The sequence below is a fragment of the Pyxicephalus adspersus genome, chromosome 7 (assembly GCF_032062135.1).
Source record: "Pyxicephalus adspersus chromosome 7, UCB_Pads_2.0, whole genome shotgun sequence".
Taxonomy (NCBI): Eukaryota; Metazoa; Chordata; class Amphibia; order Anura; family Pyxicephalidae; genus Pyxicephalus; species Pyxicephalus adspersus.
In genome coordinates this window covers 53,540,494-53,551,872 of record NC_092864.1, presented here as the reverse complement: position 1 = coordinate 53,551,872, position 11,379 = coordinate 53,540,494, and the positions used below count along the sequence as shown (strand labels likewise).

The following is an 11,379-nucleotide window of genomic DNA, read 5'->3' as shown; positions in this document are numbered from 1 at the left end:
GACTGTACATCATTTTGGCATTTCCAAGCCTGTCATTTGCAAAAATAAAGGCCAGTGTGTTTGATGGACAACAGATTCGGCGGCTCATCAAAGATGAACATTTGATCGGGACAATGTCAGAAGTCAAAAAGAATGCTTGGTTATCATTCAAAGCCATTGTCAAGGACTTTCTTGGAAACACACGAGTAAATAATTACACAGAATAATTGTCCGTAAACATAAAGAGAGCTACAAAATGCTTGGTTGCAATATGAGCATCGAGGTGCATTATCTGCATAGCCATCTTTCTAACTTCCCGGAAAACTTTGGTGCAGCCAGTAATGAGCAAGGTGAACCATTCCACCAAGATTTGAAGGTTATGGAAGAACGGTATCAGGGTAGATTGGATGTACATATGATGGCTGACTATTGCTGGAGCATTCGGCGGGATTGTCCTAATTCTGAACACTCCAGGGAAAGCTATAGGTGTAAATATTTACCTTAACCGCTTACCTGATTAGTTTTCAAATGTTTTACTGTAAAAAAAATGTCATAGAGTAACAATAAATCTTTTGTATGAACAAGAGAAATTTAAAAATACAGTACATTCAAGTTATTTCATTATGTCTTCATTGTATGTAAAATTTGTAAGTTATTTGACAAAAATTAAGGGTACCCTCTATTGTAAAAACTGGATGTGATAGCAAAAAACTGGGATCATTTCTGGAATCACAACCCAAAAATTATTAAAAAACAAGTGTATGATCTAACTTAACAAAAAATGCGTTTCCAAGTATAATTCACTGCCAATTTCTAGCTAACCAGAATGCCCTCTCATTACAAATGTGTACCACAACCCAGCTTTCTACAGCAATATAAAAGAATGAATGACACATTAATGCATGCTGAAATATTTTACATCATCTGTAGGTTTCGGGGGGTTGCTGGTATTTAATATCAGGGTATCAGAAGCTCGGTTCATGGGCCAGACTCGCGGACCATGTCTTCTGTACAGATCACAGGCTGAAGGCGTGTTATGCCTCTGGAGACAACCAGCTTACTCTCCCATCACAGGTCTGAGCCTGGTTCTGGCATCATGACGTCACTCCGGGGTAGTTTCTTCCCCTTTGAGTGACACACGGCTCCCCGTGCGTGCCCGGAGTCTGTGAGATTAGTGGTCTGCGAGCTCCAAAAGGTTGGTGACCACTACTCTAGACTGACTTCCTGTTAGTGACAACAGTGTCCAAGCCAGCTCCATTGGTGTTGTCATGCCTTCACGTGATAAAAGAGCTGTAAGACAGTTATTCCATAGCAGGAAGTCACTAACAAAGCTCTTTATGGCAGGATCACCAGGTATTTGTATAAACTTTTTTGAGCAAACAAACAGGTTAAAAATAGCTTTTACATTTACATCAGACTTTAAAAATATATGCTATTCCAGTGATTACATTTGGGTCTGACAGTCCCTTTAATATATAAACCTGATTCCAGTATTATAAGACCAAGATCGATACGCAACCCCCCAACAGGACTGAAGAAACAAGCTATAGCAGCGCTTTTATATGCGGGATGACCGGAGCCGGTGATTGGTCAGACGTCACCAGCTGTTTTGACACATGACACTGCGCTCGCCTTCTGTCCTCGCTCAATGACGTCTCCAGTCATCTGTATGACTGACACTTGTATCGTCCAATCGGGTGCAGCGAGAGCTAGGACAATTCTGACAGACACCTGGAAGAGTGTGAATATCCGCCCAGCTGCGGGGTGCAGTGCTGATGGAGGATGACTGTGAGGGTGCAGCCGGAGGTATGAGAGACACCCCTAGAGTAGGTAAGTGCTCCTAGTGTACAGGCCCCACACACAGGGAGGGCAGCTGGAAGACCCCTCAGGTGCACCATTCATACTTCACACATTTCATAACAAGCGCTCTATTTTATGAGGCGGCATCATTCATATTTAGTGAATGTGAGACCTAATGGAGCCTGGGGGGATTACCTCAGGGGTATTGTGAGGGAAAACCTCTGCTTGTCAGTTAATTCAGGTTTAGCATTAACTAAAATAATGTGACAGAACTTAGAAATCACACCATCACTGCTGTGTAATATGTTGGCTCTACATAATCCTGTTTGTTAATAATAATAATAATAATATTAATAATAATGGATTTTTATTTGCCTAAAGTAAACTTGAAGTCACTGTCATTCCTTGGAGCATGTGTACTCATGGCACACATACTCCTGCTTGGCATGCCCCCCCCCCACCCATATAACACACACACACATATATATATATATATATATATATATATATAAAACCTATAACATATATATATAGCTGTCTTCTGATCCTCTGCACTCCTTACCCCTTTTCTTGGCAGTCACTGATCATGTGACTATATCATATCTTAGAGCTTCCCCAACTCCCTGGAATGGGCTTCCTCGTCCTATTCGCCTTGCTCCTACTTTCTGCTCATTTAAAGAAGCTCTCAAAACCCATTTTTTCAAACTTGCCTACCCGGCTTCTTCTGTCTTTTGAAACACCACTACTTCTTACCACTACATATCGCCCATCCTATTGAGTGAATACTTCCCCCACCTCTTAAGCTACGTACACACTTCAATAATTATCGTTGGTAAACGAACGACGAACGATCCTGCACGATATCGGCGAACGATCGTATAGCACCGATCCTGTACATGCAGATAACGGCACGATCGTTCGCAGATATTGTACACACAATAGATGCGATCGTTTTGAGCGATACAGGAAGTGACGTGCACGACAGGAAGTGAATACTGTGCACGAACGTTCGCATCAAACATTCATCACACTGTTCTATTTTCCCTCTGTGCAAAATGGCTTTCAAATTTTTGTCAAGGAAGAAGAAAGCCGCAATTGCTTTAATATGTCTGCTTGAAGAGGAGGAGGAGGTTAAGAAGAAGAAGCTCGTTCGTCGTTCATTTCCAACGATAAAAATTGGAAGTGTGTACGCAGCTTTAGATTGTAAGCTCCTCAGGGCAGGGTACTCTCCTTCCCCTGTCACTGTCTGCAACTCTCTGTCATTTGCAACCCCTATTTAATGTACAGCGCTGTGTAATATGTTGGCGCTATTAATATCCTGTTTATAAATAATATTATTTCCCTATCCCTTCCTATTAATCTCTCATTCTCCTTGCTGATAGTGTCCTAGCTGAGATTTGAACCTGGGACCTAGCACTGCAAAGGCCAGAGTGCTAACCTCTTAGCCACTGTCTGCGGTGTAAGTTTGACATGCTTCCTCAGGCCTCGGAGACAGGGGAGGGGGGAACTTTCTTGTTTCTAAACTATTGCATTTTAAGTCCAGCTCTGGCATGGGGGCTTACAGGTTGCAGACTTTATACTCTTTTCCTTTCAACCTGTTCTGCTCCTCTTCCTTGGTTGACTTCTATCTCCAGCTCATCTATGGCAGTGGCGCCCTCTGACTCTTGCAACTCCTGGTAAGGACATAGGAGACGTCCGTTATAACTTGTACTCCCCATGTTTATTGCTAGATGTCTAACTATCATGTCTGTCTCAACTTTTACGAGAAAAAAAACGAGCCAAGTGAGTCCCTTTAGTTTGATAGCGTTGGTCTTTACTGGTAAAGAGGGTGGGTGTCCCTAAACCACATAGGACTTTTGTTTGAGAGCCTGGCCCCTCGGGTTAATATAATTAACTAATTAAGTAAGTAAATTACCTATATCTAGACAGAGACCATGTGCATTACCCTGAATAATTTAGATAGTGACTATACAAATATTATACAAAGTACAACTGACTTGAACTTTTTACAATATACTGGCTGAACTGGATCCTGAAGTCTGACACGTTTCGCCAGTTTAGGCTTCCTCAGGGAATTAGTGGGAAACCAGTGACTATACTAACAAAAGCAAAAACCATATAGAAACAGTATTTATAGTTATGTCTTTAATGCATCCAGGTAAAAAAAAGTGAACATATACAAGTCAACATTATTTAGTCCCAAGAAGCTAATATCAGAAATCATGTTTCATATGTACATATGTTATAATTTTATCAAGACTTAATAAACATTTGTATGGACAAGGTATCGGTGTACTGCATCCATTACTAAGTCTAGGTGTTTAGGACAATTAACCAGGTATCTTTAGTGATATATTAATGGCAGCATCATAGCGTCGATTCGTCCTGCCTTGCATCATTGATTCGGGGTGGTGATGTAACAGTGTGGGGGATTTGTTCTTGGCAATCAAATGAACATTTTCTTAGTATTGTAGCTGATCATGTCACAAAGCCCAAATCCTCTCGAACATGACAATGAATTCACTTCACTCAAATGGCCTCCACAATCAGTAGAGATTAATTCTAAGGAACACTTTTAGGATGAGGGGGAACGGAAGATTTGCATCATGGATGTTCAGCTGAAAAATCTGCAACAACTCTGTGATTCTTCAATGTCAATATGAAAGTCAAAATGCTTGAGGAATGTTTCTAACAAACACCTTGTTGTATCAATACCATCATGAATTATTGCAGTTCTAAATGCAATAGGGGATCCAACCCAGCACTAGCGAGGTGTACTTGTCCTTTGCAGTCATTTGTAAATAAATTTCTTCTTATTAAGTTTTATTTGTTTGCATTCCTTGGTGCTCTTTTTTGAGAGGGAAAGGTTGTGTGATTAGTCTGTCATCAGAGCTAATAAGCATTTGGTCATTCCAGTTCTTTTGACTTTTTTGCAGGACGCAACTTGAAAGCCTGGCTGCAGGACCAGTACTGTGACCATGAGCTGGACCAGTGTCAGGACACGCTGCTACACAATGCTGCCTGTGTGGGAGATATTGATACACTGAGAACACTCTTACAAGAGGAGAGGTTTCTAAGGTATACCTCAGACAGTGTAAAGTAAAATATGATGTCAGAAATTGTGTACACACCGACATGCCTTCAAGGCTGTGGCTTTCTTAACTGTAGGAAACTCAAGTTTAATGTATTTCTGTTTTAAAACGTGAAATTGCTCCAGAATTTAAACAACAAAAATAGTTGACGTCATGCAATCTAATTTCAATTATAGCATTCACCCAGCCTTTTTTTCTAATTATACAAAAAGTATTAACTTATATCTATTCAAATGTCTGTCAATTAGGATATCTGAAGACCGTGAACCTGACAGAAAATGAAAACATCTTTTTACCATTCATATTTTTTCTTTCTTTGTTTTTGCAGTGACACATTAAAATGTGCACATTATGCTTTCCAGGTACATATTTACTTTCATATAGTTGACCTTTTATTTTAGTAGTTTTTATTTTTGCTCTCTGTTACAGAGATTTCTTTTTCTTTGTGTCCTGACAAAAATAGTTTTACCAGACAGATAACCCTACCTGTAACCAGGACACCTAAATTGAGTTCTAATCTTTCTCTTCTCTACTAAAAATATTAGTTTTTAGAGACACTTTTTAAAATATTTTGTCACCTACAGGAGGAATTGAAACTGGTAAACAAAAACACAGGATAAATTCTCCTTCTTCCAGCATACCCTGTTTCCCCTATAAGGCACTCTCTTATATTTTTTGAAATGCCAAAATATGCCCTAGGTCCTATTTTTAGGGGGATGTCTTATTTTTCCATGAAGAAGACTACAGTACACATTTATTGTTGAAAATCACTCATGTGCCATTGATTGTCCCCTTCTGATCACTAGTGTATGTGCCATTGATTGTCCCCTTCTGATCACTAGTGTATGTGCCATTGATTGTCCCCTTCTGATCACTCTGTGCCATTCATTGTCCCCTTCTAATCACTGACTCACCCGGTAACAGACTCTGTTAGGGCAGGGATCAGCAGCTTGCTTGTCCTTTGAAGTTACTTTCAGTTTCACTCTGCACTGCAGCCAGCATGGAGGAGTCACACAGAGGCACACAGTATCAGGTATTAGAGGATGTCTTATTTGCAGGGGGGGGTTCTGCTTTATTTTATTTGTTTGAGCAAAAATCAGGGGGTGGCTTATTTGATGGGGATGCCTTATCATCGGGGAAACACGGTACCAGCACTTTGCTAGTCCTATAAGCATGGATATATTTTCATGGTTTCAGCTGTTCAAAATGTTTTCACTGATGTGTTACCAAGCACAGGGAATTCTTTGCCCTGTCAACAGAGACTTCTGCTACAGTCAAGCAGGACTTTATAGCCAGAGTAGCCCTGTTCATTGCTGGCTCTGACTGCAGGGGCTCATTGTATACTCTCATGTCTTCCTCCAGAAAATTGTCCCTGGTTTGTCCCTGGCCTTGGAGCCAGCAGCCATAGTGATGAGCAGTTGGAAGAACCCATTGGCTTTACCTGTATTTGCCCCTTATGGCTCTGTCTTTGCTCCTTCTAACTCGGTTCTTTCACTAATCACCATTGGTCTCCTTAGAGGTTTTCTTCCTGATTTACCACAAGATGTTAAGATTCTGTCTTTGCAATGTGGGTCAGTTTTCATATGCTAAGAATCCCTTTTTAGCTGATTTCTATACTTGTGAATAGATGACCAGGATGTTCAAAGCAATTTGAAACATTTTCTCTCTCATTTGTCTGAGGTTTGGTCTGTGAGAGTCTTGCTCCATCTTTTGTATATATTAGATTTTGCCAACCTTATGGTCTTTGTTTCCCCTTTCTCTCGCCATTGTCATCTGTGTGTATAATAATTTAATATTGAATCTTCTGGTATGAAGCACCTTTCTTTTATCTGTAAGTTTGCCACCAGGTGTCTGTTCTTTTGCATTTCAGTCTAATGCCAGCTTCAGCAAAAAAATTGGTCAGCCATTTTCTGCTTCAGACCATCTAATTTCGGTCTTTTTTCTGTGCCTGTTAGCATTGGTTTGCGGTGTTGACCGTTGCTTTTGAAAGTCATGGAAATAGGAGAAACACAGTGTTCCTGAATAGGTGAGAAAGAAAAATAGAATTTTTGTTATGTTTTGCTCTACTTTAGTAAAGATCTTTTTCTTGGAGACCTTTGAGGGTCACCGGTACTGCCTGTGTATATTACAATGTGGCACTACCACTTTCTACAAACTGATGCATGCTAGTAATAGAAAGGGTTATCCTGGACTGGCATAAAAGTTTTTTTGTTTTGGCCCTCATTAGTCTTTTTTTTTCTCTTCAGATTTCATAAAGAAAACTTGAAAGGCAATATTAAAAAAAAAGGACTGCTCTATAAGACTACTCTTGCAGGAACTGAAATTGCTATACAAAAGGACAATGTTTTTTTTATCAAGACAAAGTTAAAATAAAGTATTACATATTAAACAGCTAAAACGTCATCTTGTGACAGGAGCACAATTTTATGGTGGAAAGCACAATAATTCCTGTTTGTTGGAATTGTTTTTGAATTGTTTATTATGAAGACATTGTTGCATTTTGGTGATTTGTTTTTAAGTGACTGACAAGTGTCTTCTGCTCCCCTTCCTACTCCCACAGACGTATCAATGAGAAGTCGGTGTGGTGCAGCGGGTGGCTCCCCTGTTCCCCTCTACGTATTGCAGCAACCGCAGGCCATGCAGATTGTGTCTCCCTGTTGATCCATCATGGGGCAGAGCTGGAACTAGTGGATGTTAAGGGGCAAACGCCTCTGTTTGTGGCCACTGAGATTGGGCATTTGGAGTGTGTGCAGGTCCTTCTAAAAGCTGGAGCAGACCCCAATGGCAGCCCGCATAATCGAAGTTCCCCAGTATATCACGCAGCTCGTATGGGCAGAGCGGATATATTAGAAGAGCTGATCAGGTGAGAAGCTAAATGTAAACTGTTCATGATAACATGTTCTTATCCTGTGTGATAAGGAAGTGGGATATTATTGCATTTGTGTAAAGCTGCGTACACACTGCCAATTTTTGTCGTTGGAAAGGATTTTTCACGATCCTTTCCAACGACAAGGGACTGCAAGATGCATGAACGATGTCGTCCGTGGATCCGGCAGGTCGGTCGTCCGGACGATGGACGACACCGACTGTACACACGGCAGATTTTCGCCCGATAATTGGCCGATGCCGATTTATCGGGCGATAAAAATCTGACGTGTGTACGTAGCTTAATGGGTAAAAGAAGGAATGGTCTGGTGTATATTTGGAAGTATTTGCAATATAAACACATATCTGCTGCCGTTCAAGAATTTATCAGTTAAAAAAACAAATTTGGTCAGCTAAAATTACCCTTGTTTTCCAGGGAAAAAAAATAGGAAATTAGTTTAAATAGAAAATAGTACAAGACGAATACAAACTAGTCATTGACAAAGTTAATGATTTATATTAGAAAATGTTTTTTTCAAAATTGTATTTTATTTAAAGAATATATATCAATTTGTTGAGGTAATCTGATGAGATTTCACTCCATGCTTCCGGGATCACCTCCCACAAGATTTATTGGCTCGATGGGCACTCTTTACATAATTGTCCTATCAAGCAGCGTCTACAGGGTATGGCATTGTTGTAAAATGGAATGATAGCCTTCCTTCTTCAAGGTTCTTCCACTCTGTACAAATATTCACTTTATCACCACCACAGCAGCTCCAGACCATCACATTGCCTCCCCCATCTTTACCAGATGATATTAAGCACTCAATGGCATGGAATAGTCTTCATTCTTTAGTACCAGAAAAAACTAAGAATTTTCAGGAGAAAGTTATTTTTATTTCTGGTCGGTAGCGGAACTCACTTGTGCTGATGTAGCAGAGACCTAACTAGTCTGACGAAGGACAGAATTATTGCTTGTTTAATTAGTATAGTTGTTTTCAGCTGTACTAATACCATTGAAAAGGGTTTTCTAATGATCAGTTAACCTTTCACACTGACAGTCTTTGCATTAGTGAAGACAGCATTCCATTGGAACTCATTATTAAATGTTGCTCATAATGGGCCTCTCTGAATTTAATATTCCATTTATTAACTGCTATTTCAAGCTACCACAGTCATCTACAACAATGGCTGGGCAGTATTCGTAAATCAATTTTGTGGTAATTTAGACACACTTGTTTTCTCAAAAATTTGGATATTTATAACTCCCCCAAAACTTTTTTTATGTGTGTGTGTATATATATATCTACTCTTGGTTAAATCACTTGCATTGTATTATCACAACTAGACAACAGATTGTTAAATTGTAGTGGGTCTTTATTATTAGAAGTATTGAACTTGAGCTCTGTGTAAAAGAAAATTCCAAGTCAAGAAACATGGGAAGGATTGTGAGCAATATCATTAAAGGTTGTTAGTGTGTACCCCAGGTTTCAGTGTTGGGACCTTTACTGTTTAACATCTTTCCAAATAAAATATAGAGTTTGTGATTAAAAGTACCATTTCTGTGTTTGCAGATGACACCAAACTATGTAATGGAATTAAGTCCATACAGGATGTTTATAATCTACAAGCAGACCTGGATGTACTGTTTTTAATAAGGCAGCCAAGTGAGAAATGTAAAGTTCTGCACTTGGGGGCTAACAACATGCATGCTTCATACTGTCTAGGGGGGATACATTTGGGGGAGTTAGAAATGGAAAAGGATCTGGGAGTTCAGGTAGATCATAGACTTAATAACAGCATGCAATGCCAAGCTGCAATATCTAAAGCTATTTAGAGGAATAGACTGCAGAGATGGAGACATAATCCTGCCCCTGTACAAAGCATTGGTCAGACCACGTCAGGAATATGCAGTCCAGTTTTGGGCACCAGTTCACAAAAAGGACATTGTTGAATTGGAGGAAGTGCAGAGAAGGACAACTAAACTAATAAAAGGAATGGAGGAGCTCAGCTATGAGGAGAGATTAGCTGAACTGAATCTATTCTCCCTTGAGAAGAGACGTTTAAGGGGGAATATGATGACCCTGTATAAATATATAAACGGTCCTTATAAAGAATTCCCTTCCCCATTATTCACTTTGAGATCATTACATGTACAGCGCTGCGTAATATGTTGGCGCTATATAAATCCTGTTTAATAATTTAATAATACCAAGAGGGCACTTTTTGCATCTGCAGGAAAAGAAGTTTAGGCTCTGGATAAGGAAGGGATTCTTCACTGTAAGGTCTGTGAAAATGTGGAATTGGATCCCTCCGGAAGAAGTTTCAGCAACTACTATAGATTGCTTTAATAAAAATCTGGATGCTTTTTTGGAAGCACAGAATATAACTGGGTATTAAGGCTTTAAAGTAAAGATAACAGACTGTTGATCCAGTGAACATCCAATTGCCTCATGGAATCTGGAAGGATTTTTTCCCCTGTTGAAGCAAATTGTACCAGGGTTTTTTGTTTGCCTTCCTCTGGACCAATTATGTCTTATAGGGTTTTATATCTGGGATATGATTATTTCCCTAGTGGTTGAACTTGATAGACTTTTATGTCTTTTTTCAACCTAACTATGTAACTATGAATATACATCTAGAATGGGAGGATTGTGGTTTTTATCTCTTTATATCACTACTCAAAAACTGTGTTTTTCTATGACAGATCTTGGTTGCTTGGCAGCCCTCTAATGTAAATGACCAGAGGGTGTTTCTAACCTGGTCGAATCTTGTGTTAATAAAAAGTATTACCAAGTAAATACTTTAATGTCCAGCATCCCGATCGAGCTGTACAACTTCTCTGCATGTATGTAACATTCTCCGTTATTATTAATAAACAGGATTTATATAGCGCCAACATATTACGCAGTGCTGTACATTAAATAGGGGTTGCAAATGACAGACTAATACAGACAGTGATACAGGAGGAGAGGACCCTGCCCTGAAAGCTTACAATCTAGTAGGTGGGGGAATTTACACACAATAGGAGGGGTATATATAGTGGTGAGAAGTAGTGATGGTTTCAGTTGACAGAAGAAGATGGGCAGGCAAGTTTGAATAAATGGGTTTTGAGCACTCTTTTAAATGAGCAGAAAGTAGGAGCAAGCCGAATAGGACGAGGAAGACCATTCCTGAGAGTTGGGGCAGCTCTGGAGAAGTCTTGTATCCGTGCATGTGATTAGGTTATGAGTGAAGAAGTCATTAGTTAGGTCATTGGAGGAGCGGAGAGAGCAACTGGGGAGTACTTTTTTTTACCAGGTCAGAAATGTAAGTGGGACAAGAAATGTGTGGGGATTTGAAGGCAAAGCACAGGAACTTGAATTTGATTCTAAGGTGAAATGGAAGCTAGTGTAGATAACTGCAAAGAGATGCAGTGGAAGAGGAGCGGAGGGAAGGATGGATGAGTCTGGCTGCAGCATTCATAATAGACTGTAGAGGAGAGAGTCGGGTTAGTGGAATACCAGCGAGGAGGATGTTACAGTAGTCCAGACGGGAGATGATAGGAGCGTGTACAAGGAGTTTGGTGGTCTCAGGGGACAGGTAGGGGTGGATTTTGCAGATGTTGCGTAGGTGAAAGTGACAGGACCTGGAAATGTTC

The 11,379-nt window shown here is 40.0% G+C and overlaps 1 protein-coding gene across 1 annotated transcript in view; it reads left to right on the top strand.

Annotated features, from left to right (window-relative positions):
• Positions 1 to 1,647: 1,647 nt before the first annotated feature.
• ASB1 (ankyrin repeat and SOCS box containing 1) overlaps positions 1,648 to 11,379 on the top strand; it is a gene marked incomplete in the record, with an annotated part of 16,928 nt that continues 7,196 nt past the window's right edge. The window contains 3 exon segments of the mRNA XM_072418494.1: positions 1,648 to 1,809; positions 4,716 to 4,857; positions 7,432 to 7,734. Of these exon segments, the coding sequence (XP_072274595.1) occupies positions 1,755 to 1,809; positions 4,716 to 4,857; positions 7,432 to 7,734 (500 nt within the window).